Source organism: Jatropha curcas, chromosome 6, assembly GCF_041381405.1.
Source record: "Jatropha curcas cultivar XTBG-Jc1 chromosome 6, XTBG_Jcur_1.0, whole genome shotgun sequence".
In the NCBI taxonomy this organism is placed as follows: domain Eukaryota; kingdom Viridiplantae; phylum Streptophyta; class Magnoliopsida; order Malpighiales; family Euphorbiaceae; genus Jatropha; species Jatropha curcas.
This window is the reverse complement of record NC_143156.1, coordinates 15,534,438-15,556,866: the sequence shown is the minus strand read 5'-3', so window position 1 is coordinate 15,556,866 and position 22,429 is coordinate 15,534,438. Positions and strand designations below refer to the sequence as shown.

Here is a 22,429-nt window from a genome sequence, read left to right as displayed (position 1 = left end):
ACCCCCAAGTACTCTTGAAGAGAGAAAAAACAAGGAATTTAGAACAAGAATCAGAAACTTACCTTCAAGTACTCTTGAAAACAACTCTGAAATTCTTGGCGCAATTAATCTTGTAGAACTCACAAGCCTAATTACTAAGGAAAATTCGGTTCTATTCATGCAAGGATGAAGAACACGGTTTGTTCTTGAAGAACAAAGAAAACACGTTGGTTTTGATTCAAATTAATGTTGGCTGCCGTGCAGCTCTCTTACAATGCAATATAAATAACCTAAGCTAACCCTAATTTAGCTATTAACTTAAGTTAGCCCAGGCCTAAACCTAATGTGGCCCAAATGGGCTTAATTAAATACAAGTCCAAAGCTAACTAATTAAAACAAGCCTGACTTAAACATTAACTAATCTAGGACTGGCCCAACTCTAGAAAATAAGCCCAACCAGCCTTACACTTAATTAATTAAGTCCACTAATAGAATTTAAATAAAAGCAAGACAAATGGCCAGAGGCCCTACACAGCCCATACTTAAGCTCATAATAAAATAACATCCTCCTAAATTTGCCTAAGTATAGAACCATGTAGAATGCATCAATGGGCAGCCTCTTTGCACGCCTCAAGCACCATAACAAGCTTTGGTGCTTCTTCAAGTTCAATCTCACATCTTGCATAATTATGATCTTGAAGCTCCAATGTGATTTGTTCTTGAGTAAATGCACTCAAGGCTGTTCGTAGCTTGGTTGCACGAGCTCTTGTGATTGGTCCCTCGGGTAGAGCTAAAGGATCCTTCATCTTGCTCCCTTGATCTGTATCATTCCCTCCCTCCTCAAAAAGATTTGTCCTCAAATCTGAATCATAATCAAATGGAGAAAGGTCAGAAACATTAAAGGTAGCAGACACGCCATACTCACCTGGTAGATAAATCTTGTAGGCATTGTCATTGATCCTCTCCAACACTTGAAAAGGCCCATCACCTCGGGCAGCAAGCTTTCCTTTCCTTTGGTTTGGGAATCTTTCTTTCCTCATGTGCACCCAAACCCAATCTCCAGGTTGAAATACCACACGCCTCCTTCCCTTGTTGGCACGGTCAGCATAGCTTTTGTTCTTCATGTCTATATGAGCCCTGGCTTTAGCATGTATCTCCCTAACCAATTCAGCCTTCTTTTCACCATCTAAGTTAGCAATTTCACTCAAAGGCAAAGGAGATAAATCAAGTACAGTCAAAGGATTAAAACCATACACAAGCTCAAATGGACTATAACCACTAGAAGAATGTATAGACCTATTATAAGCAAATTCAATGAAAGGCAAATAATCCTCCCAGGTTTTCAGATTCTTACCAACCACCGCTCTAAGCAAAGTACCTAGAGTTCTGTTAACTACCTCAGTCTGGCCATCCGTTTGGGGGTGACAAGTAGTAGAGTACAACAACTTCGTACCAAGCTTACTCCATAAAACACGCCAAAAATGAGAAAGGAACTTGGCATCATGGTCTGAGACTATGGTGCGTGGCACCCCATGCAATCTCACAACCTCCCTGAAAAACAACTCAGCAACATGGACAGCATCATCACTCTTATGGCATGCAATGAAATGTGCCATCTTACTAAACTTGTCCACAACAACAAAATACTATCCCTACCACGCTTTGTTCTGGGCAATCCAAGTACAAAATCCATAGAAACATCAGTCCAAGGCAAAGTAGGTACAGGTAAAGGCATATAAAGGCCATGAGGCATAGATTTAGACTTAGCTTGCTTACATGCTATACACACACCACACAGTTTCTCTACATCCCTACGCATATGTGGCCAAAAGAAATGTTCAGCAAGTATATCATATGTTTTAAGAACACCAAAATGCCCCATAAGTCCTCCACAATGCGATTCTAATACAAGCAATTCACGCATAGAACATTTGGGTATACAAAGTTTATTTCCCTTAAATGAAAACCCCTCATGCCTAAAGAACTTATTAAATGCCCCATGTTCACATGCACTCCAAATAAGACCGAAGTCATCATCATCAACATACAAGGATTTTATATGCTCAAATCCTAACAACTTAGCATTAAGAGTAGTAATTAAAGCATACCTCCTAGAAAGTGCATCAGCCACAATATTTTCTTTCCCTTGCTTGTATTTAATCACAAAAGGAAACTGTTCAATGAATTCAACCCACTTACTATGTCTCTTGTTCAACTTACCTTGTCCCTTGAGGTGCTTTAAAGACTCATGGTCAGTGTGTATGACAAATTCTTTGGGTAGAAGGTAATGTTGCCATACCTCCAATGCTCTCACTAGAGCATATAGCTCCTTGTCATAGGTTGAATAATTGAGTTGCGCTCCATTGAGTTTCTCACTGAAATAGGCAATAGGCTTTCTCTCCTGCATCAACACTGCACCAATACCTACACCAGAAGCGTCACACTCAATCTCAAATGTTTTATCAAAGTCAGGTAAAACTAAAATAGGAGCAGAACAAAGAATGGATTTTAAAGTATCAAATGCCCTTTGTTGCGCTTCCCCCCATTTGAACCCAACTTCCTTCTTTACCACCTCTATGAGTGGGGCTGCTATAGTAGAGAAGTCCTTCACAAACCTCCGGTAGAAGCTTGCCAAGCCATGGAAACTCCTCACCTCAGATATAGATTTAGGAGTTGGCCATTCTCGAATTGCTTTAACCTTCTCCTCATCGACTTCAATCCCCTGTGCACTCACAACAAAACCAAGAAAAACAAGCCTATCTATGCAAAAAGTGCATTTCTGTAGTTTAGCATATAACTTTTCAGCTCTCAAAGTTATCAATACTAACCTAACATGCTCAATATGCTCATCAATAGATTGGCTATAAATCAGTATATCATCAAAATAAACCACAACAAATTTGCCTAGAAAAGCACGTAAGATATGGTTCATTAATCTCATGAAAGTACTAGGTGCATTTGTTAGTCCAAATGGCATAACCATCCACTCATATAAACCATATTTAGTCTTAAAGGCAGTTTTCCATTCATCACCTAACTTCATTCTAATTTGATGATATCCACTCATTAAGTCAATTTTAGAAAAGTACTTACTACCATGCAGTTCATCTAGCATATCATCTAGCCTAGGAATTGGATGGCGATACTTAACTGTGATTTTGTTGACAGCTCGGCAGTCAACACACATCCTCCAAGAACCGTCCTTCTTAGGCACAAGTAATACAGGAACTGCACATGGGCTCATACTCTCCCTCACAAATCCCTTAGACAACAGGTCATCAACTTGGCGCTGCAACTCCTTAGTCTCCATGGGGTTGCTCCTATATGCTGGCCTGTTAGGAATTGTAGCTCCAGGCACAAAGTCAATCTGATGCTCAATGCCTCTTAGGGGTGGCAGTCCGCTAGGCATTTCATCAGGAAACACATCAGAAAACTCCTGCAATAAAGAAACAAAATTAGAAGGCAAAGAAGAAGTGTCAATGTTAGTCAAGTTAAGCAAAGTTTCCTTAAACCGAATCATTAAGATTGGTCTACCCTCACTAACACTACTGCGAATCTCTCTCTCTCTTACATACATGTTTTGTTTCTTTCTTCCTTCTCTTGTTGTTTCACTCACCAATGGGCCATTCAATTGTTTCTTTTCACTCTTGGCCTCTTTTTCCCCGTTTTCTTTATCTTTATTTTCTCCCTCCCCCTGAATACAATTCTGCCCCTCACTTTCTAATATCCTCTTTTGGTCCATATAGACCTCAGGTGGTGTCAAAGGAGCTAGAACCACATGTTTACCCAAATAGGTAAGAGAGAACCGGTTGGTGTACCCATCATGCTAGACTCGCCTGTCGTATTGCCATGGGCGGCCTAGAAGAATATGCCCAGCTAGCATAGGTACTACATCACAAGTGACCTCATCCTTGTACCATCCAATGGAGAATGGCACCTTCACCTGCTTGTTTACTCTTACAGAACCCATATCATTGAGCCATTGAAGCTTATATGGCCTTGGGTGCTGTACACATGTCAAACCCAATTTCTGCACCATGCTCAAACTAGCTACATTAGTGCAACTTCCACTATCAATAATTAAAAGACATACCTTGTTAAGTACCAAGCATCTAGTATGGAAAATATTCTCTCTTTGTTCTAAGCTCTCCTCTTGAACTTGCATGTTGAGAACTCGCCTGGTAACTAGTAACTGTCCCATCTCAGGTTGTAAAACTTCTTCATCAACCTCATCATCATCATCATGGCAGTCCTCAAGTGGCGGCATTGGGTTTTCTTCATCCTCAGATTCAGAATAGGTGTAGCCATCTCGAATCACTATTACCCTTTTGTTAGGGCATTGAGAAGATATATGGCCCTTCCCAAGACATTTGAAACATTTGATGTCTCTACTAGGAGTAGTGGAACTTGATCCCTTTGAATGAGTTGGGGCATTAGGCGTGAATGCCTTAGACACTGAATCTGCCCCCTTTTGTGTAGAGCTTTGAAACTCCTTTTTCTCTTCCCTTTTAGGCCATCTAGCACCCCAAGAGTTGCTGTTGTTGTTGGCAGCCCTATATGATGTGGTGCTCTTCCCTTTTCTCTGCTTCTCTAACTTCATAGCCATATTCAGCATCTCCTCTATGGAATCATACCTGTACATTTCTAGTGCATCAGCTATGTCCTTATTAAGGCCACCTAGGAATCTAGCCATAGTCACCTCCTCACTCTCCTCGATGTGTGCTCTAGCCATGCACATCTCCATATCTTTATGGTAGTCTTCTACTGATTTGGCTCCTTGGACAAGTCTATGAAGTTTCTGATGTAACTCTCTAAAATAATGCTCAAGAAGAAAACGTTTTCTCATTACCTCCTTCATATCCTCCCAATTGTGGATAGGTCGTCGTCCCACTTTTCTTCGGCTTTGATTAAGTTGATCCCACCAAAACAGAGCATAATCTTGGAATTCTAAGGCTGCAATCTTCACCTTTTTCTCCTTAGTATACCTGTTGCATTCAAATATCATCTCAACCTTCCTTTCCCATTCCAAGTACTCGTCTGCATTGTTTCGGCCTTTGAAAGGTGGCACCTTGAGTTTGATGTTACCCAAGTTACCATCTAATGGCATATCAACCTCTTCTTCATCCTCCCCATAGTAGGTTTCATTTCTGTAAACACGGCCTCTACCAATCCCTCTTCCTCTTCCTCTGTTATTTCTACCTCCTCTTGCCCATGGGGGCTCTCTATGCCATTCATCATTCTCTTCTTCATACTCTTCATGCCAAGGTTGTCTAGAGTGCTCTTTGGAAGTGGTTGCACCCCTCCTTGTGGCATTAGGGTCATGTCTTTCTGTCCTTTGTTCTTGAAGTTCCAGTCTATCATTAAAACTCTCCATAAGCCTAGTGATTCGTCCCATTTCTCCAGAGAAAGCGTCTAGAAAGGCTTGTAGTTTTGGATCTTCAACTTTGAGAGGGCTGTCATTCTTATCTCTAGATGAATCAGACATCCTGAAATAGAATAACAAACACAAAAACTAAAGGAAATGGTTAGTTTATCACTCCCTCACGTGTTTCTCTCTTTATTTGGCTTTTTCACAATATGTGGGTTTCACTCCAGCCTTTTACCACTCTTTCCACTTGAATAATTGCACTTCAGAATCCCAAAGTTGCTACAAAAGTCAAGAGAAAGTTAGGAAAGCAAAGAATATAATCAAGTAATGCACAAACTCTAACAAGAATTCACAACGTTTTGAATGGCAATACAAGAACAAGAAGGTGTATTGCTTGAAGTTAATAAACTAAAGTGAAGGAACAAGCAAATAACACTTTAGCAATGAAAAGAGGCAAAGCACGGGCGTGCTGGAACGGCACGGGCAAGTTTTGGACTTCCAGAGGCAAGCACGGGGTGTGCTATGTTTGGCACGGGCGTGCTTGGACTTCCAGAAGCAAGCACAGGCTGATTAGAGAGGTAGCACGGACGTGCTTCTCCCAGCCTATAGAATCGCCTGGACTTCCAGAGGCGAGCACGGGCAGGCGCACGGGCGTGCTTCTGGGCGTGCTTCTCTCTGGACGTGTGAGGTCCAACTCTGATACCAGATAATGCGACCCTACCTAATTAACAAGTACTCTTGCAAATCAACAAGGAAATCTAGCGGAAAGCATGCAATCACGGAAGTACCCGTCAATCCCTTTAACCCCCAAGTACTCTTGAAGAGAGAAAAAACAAGGAATTTAGAACAAGAATCAGAAACTTACCTTCAAGTACTTTTGAAAACAACTCTGAAATTCTTGGCGCAATTAATCTTGTAGAACTCACAAGCCTAATTACTAAGGAAAATTCGGTTCTATTCATGCAAGGATGAAGAACACGGTTTGTTCTTGAAGAACAAAGAAAACACGTTGGTTTTGATTCAAATTAATGTTGGCTGCCGTGCAGCTCTCTTACAATGCAATATAAATAACCTAAGCTAACCCTAATTTAGCTATTAACTTAAGTTAGCCCAGGCCTAAACCTAATGTGGCCCAAATGGGCTTAATTACATACAAGTCCAAAGCTAACTAATTAAAACAAGCCTGACTTAAACATTAACTAATCTAGGACTGGCCCAACTCTAGAAAATAAGCCCAACCAGCCTTACACTTAATTAATTAAGTCCACTAATAGAATTTAAATAAAAGCAAGACAAATGGCCAGAGGCCCTACACAGCCCATACTTAAGCTCATAATAAAATAACATCCTCCTAAATTTGCCTAAGTATAGAACCATGTAGAATGCATCAATGGGCAGCCTCTTTGCACGCCTCAAGCACCATAACAAGCTTTGGAGCTTCTTCAAGTTCAATCTCACTTCTTGCATAATTATGATCTTGAAGCTCCAATGTGATTTGTTCTTGAGTAAATGCATTCAAGGCTGTTCGTAGCTTGGTTGCACGAGCTCTTGTGATTGGTCCCTCGGGTAGAGCTAAAGGATCCTTCATCTTGCTCCCTTGATCTGTATCAATAGTTATGGCATTCAAAAATCTCCCATTCAAGATATTCTTCAGCATTGTTGTTGCCTTTGAATTCTGGAATCCTCATTTTAATTGATCCCAAGTCCCCATCAAGTTTATTAGGATTGGTCTCTTCACTCTCTTCAACATCATGGTCTTGAAATCTAGTTTGTGGACGAGTTCTAGTTGTATTAGAGCTTTGTGAAGCTTTAATCTCTTGTAATTCCTCCTTCATGTCTTGGACAAGATTATTGAAGGTTCTAAACTGTCCTTGAATTGCTTCCATGAAGAGTTTTAATTGAGGATCCTTAATTGGAAGTCCATCATTACCATCTCCAGATTTGCCTGTACTCATGGTTAGTATTCAAAAGAAAACACAAAAGATTTGGGTTATTGATAAATCACTCCCTCACGTGTTTACACTCTTGTAATCACTCCTTGCAATTCTTCCAATTGAACTTCAGAATCTTAGTTCAACCAACCAGCTCAAAGATGACGTTTAGAATCAAGGAATAAAACTTAACAATGAAAGCAAGCACAAATTCTAGAATGAAGACTCAAAACGTGATGGATAGTAGCACAAGAGTATGAATAATGCACTACTGTAATTATCAATTAGAGTGTAGTGAACAAGCAAACACACCCTAACAATGTAATAGAAGCAATAGAAAGCTCACACAAAAACAAAGAAACTAGAATTTAAAAGACAATATCCTATATGATGTATGAATTTAGCTTACTACAAAGCAAACCAAATATGGACCTAATTAATTCTACCCAAAACAAAGCAAGTAATCAAAGAAAAACAAAAGAAAACAGTTTGTTTAATAGGTTCAGAACCGAGCACGGGCGTGCTAGATGGAGCACGGGCGTGCGTGTAAATCCTAGTCCAACTAGTGGAAGTCAAGAACTAGCACGGGTGTGCTTGAGGTGAAGCACGGGCGTGCTGCCTTGTTTCCCTTTTCAATGCAACCCAATTTAGGTAGGATTCTTAGATTTGACAAGGATTGTAGTAGATTTTGCTTAATCTCAAAAGATATGGTCAACTAATTTTTGTTATCTTATCCACAAGTAGTTAAGATTGGATTTTATCACAAGATTATAGTGGATAACTAAATCCCATAAAATATGGTCAAATCCCTTTAGGATTAGGAACAATCCCACTAAATATGGTCAAATCTCCTAAGGATTAGGAATAACCCCACAAAATATGGCAAAATCCCACAAATTAAGGTAAGATCCCTTTGAATTAGGATCAAATCCCTTGGATTCAGGAACAAATCAAGATCCACACAAGATCTAAGATCTAAACTTCCAGAATTGAAACAAGAACGAAATTACTAAATTTAATTGAAGCAAAAACGAATTGAAACTAAACGAAAGAAAACAACACAAAAGAAACAAGAAGAAGAAGAAAACAAACACAAGAACAAGATGAATAAGAAAACAAATAAACACAAACCCTAGAACTAAGATAAATAAGAATTTACCTTAATCTTTGGCTCTGATACCAAACTGACGCGGAACCCAATGAAAATAAATTTCATGAACTCAATGACAAGTTTTGGAAGAGATCAAAGATCTAGATTAAATTCCCCTCTATGGCACCCAAAGCTTAAAGAAGCAAGAACACCAATAATAGAGTAAAAGAATAAGATAAACGCCACAAAGAATTGATAAGTTTATCTTGATTCTTGATGCAATTAGAAGAATGCAATCTCACACTCTCTAAAAACATGAACACGCCTAAGCATGAAGAAGTAGTCTTTAATTCATTGAATAATTGATTGTTAAAATTACAAAATAACAAGCTATTTATACTAATCTAAGAGGTCTAGATCCTTAAAGGATTTAGAGTTAGCTAAGGATTAGGATTTAGCAAATCTAAACCAACTAAGGATATGACTAACAAAATCATAACAACTTAAGGATTTGGATATCTATTCCAAATCCACTAAAGATTAACTAAATCTAAACAAAATAAGGCTAACTAATCAAGGGTGGCCGAAATATTGGAGGCCCAACCCATTAACAAAGCAAAAACTCAAAAATAACTAACTAATATTGAGAGGCAGACAGTTGCACGGTCTAGGGCGTGCCAAGGTGCTAACTAATCAAGGGTGGCCGAAATATTGGAGGCCCAACCCATTAACAAAGCAAAAACTCAAAAATAACTAACTAATATTGAGAGGCAGACAGTTGCATGGTGCACGGGCGTGCGCGCATGGTATGCTTCCTTCGCGAGAGGCAGACAGTTGCACGGTCTAGGGCGTGCTAATTGGCACGGGCATGCGCGCATGCATGAGTTTCCCTTGCAAGAGGCAGTAGAGTGCACGGTCTGGGGCGTGCTATCTTGCACGGGCGTGCTTCTACAAGCCTTCAAGTCAAAGTTACTGTAGAAAAGTCAAATTTACTGTAGCAGACGGGTCCAACTCAACTTGTGCTTCCATTAATGTGAGAAACTTAGGTGTTTCTTCAAGTTCTTCATAGCACTTGTTGAAAGCAAGGTCGTGGAGCTCTTGTGTGATTTGTTCTTGAATGTATAAGGACATGGTTGCTCCATACTTCTTTACACGGCTCCTTGTAATTGGTCCACTAGGAAGTGCTAATGGATTGTCATTGATGTGGTCCTTGTTTCCTTAAGTTCCATAGGTGGTTGGTGGTAGTGGATCCGTATCACGAATCCCTAAGATTTAGGAACAAAATCCCTATAAATTAGGAACAAAATCCACACAATAACTCAAGCTTCAATGGTGGACGAATTTGATTGGATTTTATCAAAGATTATAGTGGATAAACTTAATCTCCACAAAATAAGGTCAAATCCCTAAGATTTAGGAACAAAATCCCTATGAATTAGGAACAAAATCCACACAATAACTCAAGCTTCAATGGTGGACGAATTTGATTGGATTTTATCAAAGATTATAGTGGATAAACTTAATCCCACAAAATAAGGTCAAATCCCTAAGAATTAGGAACAATACCACAATTTAAGGTCAAATCCCTAAGGATTAGGAACAATCCCACAAAATATGGTCAAATCCCACAAAATAAGGTCAAATCCCCAAGAATTAGGAACTAATCCCACAAAATATGGTCAAATCCCACAAAATAAGGTCAAATCCCCAAGAATTAGGAACTAATCCCACAAAATATGGTCAAATCCCACAAAATAAGGTCAAATCCCTAAAGATTAGGATCAAATCCCTTGGCTTCAGGAACAAAATCAAGATCCACACAAGCAAATTTCAATGGTGGACGAAATTTTTTTTTTTAGTCAACAAGATCTAAGATCAACTTCCAGAATTGAAACAAGAACGAAATTACTAAATTTAATTGAAGCAAAAAACGAATTGAAACTAAACAAAAGAAAGCAAACACAAAAGAAACAAGATGAAGAAGAAAACAAACACAAAAACAAGAAGAGCAAGAAAAAAAATAAACACAAACCCTAGAGCTAAGATAAATAAGAATTTACCTTAATCTTTGGCTCTGATACCAAACTGACGCGGAACCCTATGGAAATATATTCCATGAACTCTATGACAAGTTTTGGAAGAGATCAAAGATCTAAATAAACTCCCCTCTATGGCACCCAAAGCTTAAAGAAGCAAGAACACCAATAATAGAGTAAAAGAATAAGATGAACGCCACAAAGAATTGATAAGTTTACCTTGATTCTTGATGCAATTAGAAGAATGCAATCTCACACACTCTAAAAACATGAACACGCCAAAGGCATGGAAGAAGAAAATCTCTCTTTAATTGATTGAATAATTGTGTCTTTAATTACAAAATAACAAGCTATTTATAATAATCTAAGAGGTCCAGATCCTTAAAGGATTTAGAGTTAGCTAAGGATTAAGATTTAGCAAATCTAAACCAACTAAGGATATGACTAACAAAAATCATAACAACTTAAGGATTTGGATATCTAATCCAAATCTACTAAAGATTGACCAAATCTAAACAAATCTAGGATAAGGAATAATTAATCCAAACCAACTAAGGATAAGGAATAATTAATCCAAACCAACTAATGATAAGGAATAATTAATCCAAACCAACTAATGATAAGGAATAATTAATCCAAACCAACTAAGGATAAGGACTAACTAATCCAAAAAAACTAAGGATAAGGAATAATTAATCCAAACCAACTAAGGATAAGGAATAATTAATCCAAACCAACTAAGGATAAAAATAAAAGGGTGGCCCAATTTATTGTGGCCCAACCCATTAACAACATTACAACTCAAAACTAACAAAAATGGGCTAACTTATTACGCCAAAGTTAGGCTCTAGTATGGCCAGGGCATGCCATATGCTGGAATTTCAGATTCCATCTCAACATGTAGTTCCATTAATGTGAGAAACTTAGGTGTTCTCCATGCTTCCTTGAGATCTATGGTTAAGTGGTAGCGATTTCGTATCATTCCCCCTTTCCTCGAAAAGATTCGTCCTCGAATCTTAATTAGAAGTTGAGGTCTCCATGCTCTCTTGATCTCCATGGTTGCTCCATATTTCTTTACATGACTTCTTGTAATTGATCCACTAGGTAGCACTAATGGATTTTTCATGTTGTTCTCCTTGCTGCCTTAAGTTCCATGGATGAGTGATGGCGGATTCGTATCAGTTGTTTTCCTCAGCAAGTCGAACGAGGGCATGGCCTGGGTGTGCCACCTTGCACGGGCGTGCTAACTAATTCAGGTTCCCACTCAACATGTGCTTCTATTAATGTGAGAAACTTAGGTGTTCCTTCAAGTTCTTCATAGCACTTGTTGAAAGCAAGGTCATGGAGCTCTTGTGTGACTTGTTCTTGAATGTGTAAGGACATGGTTGCTCCATACTTCTTTGCACGGCTCCTTGTAATTGGTCCACTAGGAAGTGCTAATGGATTGCCATTGTTGTGGTAGTGGATCCGTATCATCCCCCCCCCTTCTTTAAAAAGATTTGTCCTCAAATCTGCATCCATGTCAAAGGGAGACAAATCACTAATATTAAAAGTTGCAGAAACACCATACTCACCTGGCAAGTCTATTTTGTAGGCATTGTCATTGATGCACTCTAAGACTTGGAATGGACCATCTCCACGTGCATCTAGCTTACTCTTCCTTTTGTTGGGAAATCTTTCCTTGCGAAAGTGCACCCAAACCCAATCACCTGACATAAGCACTAACTTCTTCCTGCCTTTGTTGGCTTTGTTAGCATATTACTTGTTCCTCTTTTCTATGTTGGCTCTAGCCTTCTCATGTAAAGACTTTACCAATTCTGCCTTTTTATCACCATCTAAATTAGAAAGTTCATTCAAAGGTAAAGGAACAAGATCTAATACAGTTAGTGGATTAAAGCCATAAACAAGTTCAAATGGACTAAAACCTGAAGTAGAATGTATGCTATGATTATATGCAAACTCAATGAATGGCAAACAATCTTCCCAAGTTTTTAAGTTCTTACCCACAATGGCACAAAGCAATGTTCCTAAAGTTCTATTCACAACTTCAGTTTGTCCATCTGTTTGTGGATGACAAGTTGTAGAATAAAGTAATTTAGTTCCAAGCTTACCCCACAAAACTCTCCAAAAGTGTGAAAGGAACTTTGCATCCCTATCAGAAACTATAGTTCTTGGTACCCCTTGCAATCTTACCACTTCTTTAAAGAATAATTTAGCAATATTGTTGGCATCATCAGTTTTATGACAAGGAATGAAATGAGCCATCTTGCTAAATCTATCAACAACAACAAATATGCTATCTTTACCACGTTTAGTCCTAGGTAATCCAAGTACAAAGTCCATAGATATACCAAGTACAGGTAAAGGCATGCATAATCCATGAGGCATAGACTTTGATTTGGCCTGTTTACAAGCAATACAAGAGTTACAAATTCTTTCTACATCTTTAATCATATGAGGCCAATAAAAGTGTTCATTCAACATATCATAAGTCTTATGTACCCCAAAGTGTCCCATCAATCCCCCACTATGAGATTCAAGCACAAGCAATTCACGCATAGAACATTTAGGCACACAAAGTTTGCTGCCCTTAAACAAATATCCTTCATGCCTATAGAACTTATCAAATGCTCCATGCTCACATGCTACATATATGTTGCCAAAGTCAGAATCATTCTCATATAAGTCTTTAACATACTCAAATCCAAACAATTTACAACTAAGAGCAGTAATTAGAGTATATCTTCTTGACAATGCATCAGCAACAACATTATCTTTTCCATGCTTGTATTTAATCACATATGGAAATTGTTCAATAAATTCAACTCACTTACCATGCCTTTTATTAAGCTTACCTTGACCCTTCAAGTGTTTTAGGGCCTCATGGTCTGTATGTATGACAAACTCCTTAGGTAGTAAGTAGTGTTGCCAAACATTCAAAGTTCTTACCAAGGCATACAACTATTTGTCATAGGTTGAATAATTGAGTTGTGCTCCATTCAACTTCTCACTAAAGTAGGCAATTGGTTTCTTTTCTTGCATTAGGACAGCCCCAATTCCCACTCCAAAAGCATCACACTCAATCTCAAAAGTATTTTCAAAGTTAGGTAAAGAAAGTATAGGTGCAGAAGTTAACTTCCCTTTAAGCGTGTCAAACGCCTTTTGTTGCTCTTCTCCCCACTTGAACCCAACTTCCTTTTTGATTATTTCTGTTAGTGGTGCTGCAATTGAAGAGAAATCTTTTACAAACCTTCTATAGAAACTTGTCAACCCATGAAAACTCCTAACTTTAGAAACTGATTTGGGAGTTGGCCATTCTTTGATAGCTTTTACTTTCTCCTCATCTACTTCAATACCCTGCGCACTCACAATAAAACCAAGAAATACAAGTCTATCTATACAAAATGTGCATTTGTTAAGTTTAGCATACAACTTTTCAGATCTCAATTCTTGTAATACTATCCTAACATGCTCAATATGATCATTAAGAGACTCTCTGAGAAGAAGTCCATTATTGGCAAGCATGAAATTGATTTCCTTGGGCTCCATATCAAAGATGGTCAATACCAACCAGGCCCACATCTGGCCCAAGAATTGGCCCATTTTCCAGACTCCAACCTTTCCAAAGTCCAAGTCCAACAATTCCTTGGGTTCATCAATTACATTCGAGACTTCATTCCTAAAGCCTCCATCTACACCAAGCCCTTATCCTCCTTACTCAAAAAGGATCCTCCTCCTTGGACCTATGAACATACCAAAGCGGTCCAAACACTTAAACAGTTAGCCCAAAAGACTCCCTCTCTCACTATTCCTTCTGATGAGGCCCAGCTCATTTTACAAACTGATGCTAGTGATTTAGCATGGGGTGCTATTCTTCTTCAACGCAAAAATGGCAAAGAATCTCTCTGTAAGTATGCTTCTGGAAAATTTAAAGATGCTGAACTCCATTATCATTCCAATTACAAAGAGATCCTTGCAATCAAATATGGAATTCAGAAATGTGAGTTCTTTCTGGCTTCCCGCCATTTTATTGTCCGCCTCGACAATTCCTCTTTTCCCAAGATCCTTGATTTCAAAGGCAAAAATCTTCCTGATAAACAGTTGCTCAGGTTAAAAGAATGGTTTTCCCGCTATGACTTTGAAGTACAACACATAAAAGGTAAAACCAACCTTATCCCTGACTTCTTGTCCCGAGTTTCTAAACCTGTCACTCCTGTCTCCTCCATTATTAAGATCACTTATCCTTTTGTTGGCATGGCCTACTTGTTACAAGATACACCTCACCCTCAAATGCCACAAGGCCTCTCATCTCAAGAACGTGACATGTGGATCTACAGAAAAATAATTGAACTCTATCCTCAAGTACTTCCACATCCCAATGATTTCACTGAAATTGTTCCTTGGAAACTGTTCCCCACTGTCAATGAGTCATTCCCTCACACAGATAATGAGTTCTGGTACCTTTGGTGTCTTACCACCCTTTATCATCTTCCTGTAGAAATTCTACTTCTCCCAACTCTTTGGTTTCTACACAGAGAAGAGAACCATCGTCACCCTGCCTGGCAATTCTTCCAACTCTTTGAAAATATTGCTTCATGGCAATACAAACTCAGAGCTTGGATTCACTAAGATAATCTGTTCACTCATCCTGATTTTAGTAAAGCTTAAAAATACATGGCCATCCTGTTTCTCCGAAGACAATATGATTCTTCTGGTACCATTGTCACAACTGTCACTCATTGGAAAAATCTCCCTTGTTGTTTTGAAGAATCCTCTTTGACCATTCAACGCGCCCTGTTACTCCATGGCAATGCACGTAATAATTCAACTGACATGACTACTCCTATGGTTAGCATGCATCGACATAACACAGACCCTAGAAAAATATTTTCCTATGCAGACCTGACACCTGGACCCTCAACTGACCCAGGACCTTCAACTGGACCTCCTGGCCCCCTTGGCTCTGAGTTTCAAGATTCTCAGTTACCTGACACTCCAATGACCTCACAACAGATTGAAGCACTCCTTCCAAGAAGATCACCCCGAATTCAACAATTGCACTCTCAACGTCCTCTTTCTGATCTTGATGATGTTCCTGAATATGATCCTGAAGACGATCATAACACGTGGATTGCTGGTAATCTCAAACGAGCACGCTGGACCTATGATCACACCCCTTCTGATGACTCAGATGAAGACTATTCCGAACATGAACCTATCAAGAAAAGTCCATGGGTCTAAAAGTGGATAGTGATGCGTCCCATCATTGTCCCCTTTCACTTTTTTGATAATGGTGATATATTTGTCTTATTGTAATAATGGTGTGTTGTCCTGTCTTGTTTTAATAATGGTGTGTTGTCATTTCCCTTTTGTCTTGTTGTAATAATGTAGTGCACTAATGTGTCGTGGGCCCCTCCCACATTATTATGTCTAGGATAAGATTCCTTTGCATTATTATGTTAGAAGATAAGTTTGTCATGTGGCTTGTCACGATTGGCTCTCTAGATTACTTAAGATAAGGTTAGATAAGGAAAACTTTCATAAATATAATCTAGTGTGTTTTCTCTCTATGGCTTTCTAAATCTTCCCCTTTCTCCTTTCTGAAAATAGTTGCTGTGCTAAGTAGTTTTCTCCATTAATGCAAAGATCCTAGTCTCCGATCTGTACCCCCTGTGTGTTATTCTGGTTCAGTGTTCTAAAGACCTTGAAAGGCCTATTGAAGTCGTGGAAGGCGTGTTGAGGCTATTCGGTTGCGAACTGCTGAATGGAATACCATGCTGGGTGGACAGCCCTTGGGTACCTGGTATCAGAGCCTAAAGCCTGAAAACCGCCTAGCTACAGTAACTATTGGAAGAAGGAGATCTACAGTACCCATGGAAACAGTAACCAACAATCCTATTGTTCAAACCTCCTCTCTACAACTCCCTCCTACTTGTAAACAGTACCTTACTAATAAAATAGATAACCTTGTCGAAATATCTCATATCCCTGAATCCGCTCAGATCCACAATTCCCTTGTACCTATTCTCAACCCTTATGTTGTGTTTAAACGTAGTCCATCTCTGTTGCGTCACCTCCGTCAAATTATTAGCCGTCCCTCTGTTAATATTAAAGAATATGTTCAGTCCTCTACTCTTTCTCAGTGTGTTTTGTCATCTACACCTGCAGAACAGTAGTATGTTACTTTAGAGATTCCTGAACAATTCATCTCTCAATGGAAAAAGCAAAAATATACTCATCTCCACTTTGGAGCCATCCGTCTTGTCCTTTCTTACCATGGCCGACAAGGCTTACCTGTCACTGCTCGCCTGTCTCTTTTAGACACCCGTTATCTTCAGTATGAGCATGCAGTCATTGGTACTATTGCTACTACCCTCAATGCTGGTAGCGTAGTCCTCACTTTCTTCCCCAATTTCAACATGTCTCTTGAAGGGTTGAATTTATTGAACAATTTCCATATGTGATTAAATACAAGCATGGAAAAGACAATGTTGTTGCTGATGCATTATCAAGAAGATATACTCTAATTACTGCTCTTAGTTCTAAATTGCTTGGATTTGAGTATGTTAAAGAATTGCATGTGAATGATTCAGATTTTGGCAACATATATGTAGCATGTGAGCATGGAGCATTTGATAAGTTCTATGCGAGAATTGCTTGTGCTTGAATCTCATAGTGGGGGATTAATGGGACACTTTGGGGTACATAAGACTTATGATATGTTGAATGAACACTTTTATTGGCCTCATATGATTAAAGATGTAGAAAGAGTTTGTAATTCTTGTATTACTTGTAAACAGGCCAAATCTAAGTCTATGCCTCATGGATTATACATGCCTTTACCTGTTCTTAGTTCTCCTTGGATTGATATATCTATGGACTTTGTACTTGGACTACCTAGGACTAAGCGTGGTAAAGATAGCATATTTGTTGTTGTTGATAGGTTTAGCAAGATGGCTCATTTTATTCCTTGTCATAAAACTGATGATGCCATTAATATTGCTGATCTATTCTTTAGAGAAGTAGTAAGATTACATGGGGTACCAAGAACTATAGTTTCAGATAGGGATGCAAAGTTCCTTTCACATTTTTGGAGAGTTTTGTGGGGTAAGCTTGGAACTAAATTGCTTTATTCTACAACTTGTCATCCACAAACAGATGGACAAACTGAAGTTGTGAATAGGACTTTAGGAACATTACTTCGTGCCATTGTGGGTAAGAACTTAAAAACTTAGGAAGATTGTTTTCCATTCATTGAGTTTGCATATAATCGTAGCATACATTCTACCTCAGGTTTTAGTCCATTTGAACTTGTTTATGGCTTTAATCCACTAACTGTGTTAGATCTTGTTCCTTTACCTTTGAATGAACTTTCTAATTTAGATGGAGATAAAAAGGCAGAATTGGTGAAGTCCTTACATGAGAAGGCTAGAGCCAACATAGAAAAGAGGAACAAGCAATATGCTAATAAAGCCAACAAGGGCAGAAAGAAGTTGGTGCTTATGCCAGGTGATTGGGTTTGGGTACACTTTCGCAAGGAAAGATTTTCCAACCAAAGGAAAAGTAAGCTAGATGCACGTGGAGATGGCAAAGAATCTCTCTGTAAGTATGCTTCTGGAAAATTTAAAGATGCTGAACTCCATTATCATTCCAATTACAAAGAGATCCTTGCAGTCAAATATGGAATTCAGAAATGTGAGTTCTTTCTGGCTTCCCGCCATTTTATTGTCCGCCTCGACAATTCCTCTTTTCCCAAGATCCTTGATTTCAGGCAAAAATCTTCCTGATAAACAGTTGCTCAGGTTAAAAGAATGGTTTTCCCGCTATGACTTTGAAGTACAACACATAAAAGGCAAAACCAACCTTATCCCTGACTTCTTGTCCCGAGTTTCTAAACCTGTCACTCCTGTCTCCTCCATTATTAAGATCACTTATCCTTTTGTTGGCATGGCCTACCTGTTACAAGATACACCTCACCCTCAAATGCCACAAGGCCTCTCATCTCAAGAACGTGACATGTGGATCTACAGAAAAATAATTGAACTCTATCCTCAAGTACTTCCACATCCCAATGATTTCACTGAAATTGTTCCTTGGAAACTGTTCCCCACTGTCAATGAGTCATTCCCTCACACAGATAATGAGTTCTGGTACCTTTGGTGTCTTACCACCCTTTATCATCTTCCTGTAGAAATTCCACTTCTCCCAACTCTTTGGTTTCTACACAGAGAAGAGAACCATCATCACCCTGCCTGGCAATTCTTCCAACTCTTTGAAAATATTGCTTCATGGCAATACAAACTCAGAGCTTGGATTCACCAAAATAATCTGTTCACTCATCCTGATTTTAGTAAAGCTAAAAAATACATGGCTATCCTGTTTCTCCGAAGACAATATGATTCTTCTGGTACCATTGTCACAACTGTCACTCATTGGAAAAATCTCCCTTGTCGTTTTGAAGAATCCTCTTTGACCATTCAACGCGCCCTGTTACTCCATGGCAATGCACTTAATAATTCAACTGACATGACTACTCATATGGTTAGCATGCATCAACATAACACAGACCCTAGAAAAATATTTTCCTATGCAGACCTGACACCTGGACCCTCAACTGACCCAGGACCTTCAACTGGACCTCCTGGCCCCCTTGGCTCTGAGTTTCAAGATTCTCAATTACCTGACACTCCAATGACCTCACAACAGATTGAAGCACTCCTTCCAAGAAGATCACCCCGAATTCAACAATTGCACTCTCAACGTCCTCTTTCTGATCTTGATGATGTTCTTGAATATAATCCTGAAGACGATCATAACACGTGGATTGCTGGTAATCTCAAACGAGCACGCTGGACCTATGATCACACCCCTTCTGATGACTCAGATGAAGACTATTCCGAACATGAACCTATCAAGAAAAGTCCGTGGGTCTAAAAGTGGATAGTGATGCGTCCCATCATTGTCCCCTTTCACTTTTTTGATAATGGTGATATATTTGTCTTATTGTAATAATGGTGTGTTGTCCTGTCTTGTTGTAATAATGGTGTGTTGTCATTTCCCTTTTGTCTTGTTGTAATAATGTAGTGCACTAATGTGATACGGATCCATTACCACCAACCACCTATGGAGTTCAAGGGAACAAGGACCACAACAATGGCGACCACAACAATGGCAATCCATTAGCACTTCCTAGTGGACCAATTACAAGGAGCTGTGCAAAGAAGTATGGAGCAACCATGTCCTTACATATTCAAGAACAAGTTACAAAAGAGCTCCATGACCTTGCTTTCAACAAGTGCTATGAAGAACTTGAAGGAACACCTAAGTTTCTCACATTAATAGAAGCACATGTTGAGTGGGAACATGAATTGGTTAGCAAGCCCGTGCTAGATGGCACACCCCAGGCCGTGCCCTCGTCTGACTTGCTGAGGAAAACAACTACCTTGAAGCACCCCCGTGCCAAATAGCACACCCAGGCCGTGCTTCCCTCTGACTCTGAAGCACCCCCGTGCCAAATAGCACACCCTGGCCGTGCTTCCCTCTGACTCTCACGAGGGAACTCCTACATTGAAGCACGCCCGTGCCAAATAGCACACCCAGGCTGTGCTTGTCCCTGCCTCTCATTAAGTTAGTTAGCTGATTTTGAGTTTTTGCTTTGTTAATGGGTTGGGCCTCCAATATTTTGGCCCCCCTTGATTAATTAGCCTTATTTTGTTTAGATTTAGTCAATCTTTAGTAGATTTGGATTAGATATCCAAATCCTTAAGTTGTTATGATTTTATTAGTTGACGCGGAACCCAATGAAAATAAATTTCATGAACTCAATGACAAGTTTTGGAAGAGATCAAAGATCTAGAATAAATTCCCCTCTATGGCACCCAAAGCTTAAAGAAGCAAGAACACCAATAATAGAGTAAAAGAATAAGATAAACGCCACAATGAATTGATAAGTTTACCTTGATTCTTGATGCAATTAGAAGAATGCAATCTCACACTCTCTAAAAACATGAACACGCATAAGCATGAAGAAGTAGTCTTTAATTCATTGAATAATTGTTTTTCTTAATTACAAAATAACAAGCTATTTATACTAATCTAAGAGGTCCAGATCCTTAAAGGATTTAGAGTTAGTTAAGGAGTAGGATTTAGCAAATCTAAACCAACTAAGGATAAGACTTAACAAAATCATAACAACTTAAGGATTTGGAGATCTAATCCAAATCCACTAAAGATTGACTAAATCTAATCAAAATAAGACTAACTAATCAAGGGTGGTCGAAATATTGGAGGCCCAACCCATTAGCATTGTAAAAACACAAAATAAACTAACTATGTTAATGAGAGGCAGACAATTGCACGGTCCAGGGCGTGTCAAGGCGCACGGGCGTGCGCGCATGGATGGGCTTCCTTCGCGAGAGGCAGTAGAGTGCACGGTCTGGGGCGTGCCAAGGCGCACGGGCGTGCGCGCATGGATGAGCTTCCTTTGCGAGAGGCAGTAGAGTGCACGGCCTGGGGCGTGCTGGTTGGCACGGGCGTGCGCGCATGTATGAGTGTCCCTCGCGAGAGGCAGAGAAGTGCACGGCCTAGGGCGTGCTAGTTGGCACTGGCGTGCTCCAGATCATGTGTTGTTCCTTAAGAGGCAGTAGCTTGCACGGCCTGGGGCGTGTCACCTTGCACGGGCGTGCTTACCAACTCAACATGTGCTTCTATTAATGTGAGAAACTTAGGTGTTTCTTCAAGTTCTTCATAGCACTTGTTGAAAGCAAGGTCATGGAGCTCTTGTGTGATTTGCCCTTGAATGTATAAGGACATGGTTGCTCCATACTTCTTTGCACGGCTCCTTGTAATTGGTCCACTAGGAAGTGCTAATGGATTGCCATTGTTGTGGCCCTTGTTCCCTTGAGCTTCATAGGTGGTTGGTGGTAGTGGATCCGTATCATTAGTCTTATCCTTAGTTGGTTTAGATTTGCTAAATCCTACTCCTTAGCTAACTCTAAATCCTTTAAGGATTTGGACCTCTTAGATTAGTATAAATAGCTTGTTATTTTGTAATTATTCAACAATTATTCATTGAATTAAAGACTACTTCTTCATGCTTAGGCGTGTTCATGTTTTTAGAGAGTGTGAGATTGCATTCTTCTAATTGCATCAAGAATCAAGGTAAACTTATCAATTCTTTGTGGCGTTTATCTTATTCTTTTACTCTATTATTGGTGTTCTTGCTTCTTTAAGCTTTGGGTGCCATAGAGGGGAATTTATTCTAGATCTTTGATCTCTTCCAAAACTTGTCATTGAGTTCATGAAATTTATTTTCATTGGGTTCCGCGTCAGTTTGGTATCAGAGCCAAAGCTTAAGGTAAATTCTTATTTATCTTAGTTCTAGGGTTTGTGTTCATTTGTTTTCTTATTTTTCTTGTTTTTGTGTTTGTTTTCTTCTTCATCTTATTTCTTTTGTGTTTGCTTTTTTGTTTAATTGTTTCAATTCGTTTTTGCTTTAATTAAATTTAGTAATTTCGTGCTTGTTTCAATTCTGGAAGTTTAGATCTTAGATCTTGTTGCTAAAATAAAAAAAAAAAAATTCGTCCACCATTGAAATTGCTTGTGTGGATCTTGATTTTGTTCTTGAATCCAAGGGATTTGATCCTAATTCAAAGGGATTTTACCTTATTTTGTGGGATTTGACCATATTTTGTGGGATTATTCCTAATCCTTAGGAGATTTGACCATATTTAGTGGGATTGTTCCTAATCCTAAAAGGATTTGACTAGATTTTATGGGATTTAGTTATCCACTATAATCTTGTGATAAAATTCAATCTTAACTACTTGTGGATAAGATAACAAAAATTAGTTGACCATATCTTTTGAGATTGAGCAAAATCTACTACAATCCTTGTCAAATCTAAGAATCCTACTTAAATTAGGTTGCATTGAAAAGGGACACAAGGCAGCACGCCCGTGCTTCACCTCAAGCATACCCGTGCATGTTTCTGACTTCCACTTGTTGGACTAGGCCTATTTACGCA

The 22,429-nt window shown here is 39.1% G+C and overlaps 1 protein-coding gene and 1 pseudogene across 1 annotated transcript; one reads left to right on the top strand and one right to left on the bottom strand.

The window, feature by feature from the left end:
* Positions 1–1,377: 1,377 nt before the first annotated feature.
* On the bottom strand, positions 1,378–5,374 carry LOC149495605 (uncharacterized). Its single transcript, XM_089723213.1, has 6 exons — positions 5,278–5,374; positions 4,073–5,232; positions 2,894–3,484; positions 2,633–2,758; positions 1,771–2,206; positions 1,378–1,436 (listed from the first exon to the last, which is right to left on the bottom strand). Exons 1-6 carry the CDS (start codon positions 5,372–5,374, stop codon positions 1,378–1,380), a joined length of 2,469 nt encoding a protein of 822 aa, XP_089579339.1.
* A 12,614-nt stretch (positions 5,375–17,988) lies between these two features.
* LOC149495604 (uncharacterized) overlaps positions 17,989–22,429 on the top strand; it is a 32,003-nt pseudogene continuing 27,562 nt past the window's right edge.

What these genes read in the sequence shown, in the direction of transcription:
- LOC149495605 (XM_089723213.1), bottom strand. Translation starts at nt 5,374, where the DNA reads ATGGGACGAATCACTAGGCTTATGGAGAGTTTTAATGATAGACTGGAA. An exon ending in GATGCTTGGTACTTAACAAG is followed by an intron (nt 3,485 to 4,072) that starts GTATGTCTTTTA and finishes ATTCGGTTTAAG; the next exon opens with GAAACTTTGCTTAACTTGAC. An exon ending in CTCCTAAATCTATATCTGAG is followed by an intron (nt 2,207 to 2,632) that starts GTGAGGAGTTTC and finishes AAGCACCTCAAG; the next exon opens with GGACAAGGTAAGTTGAACAA.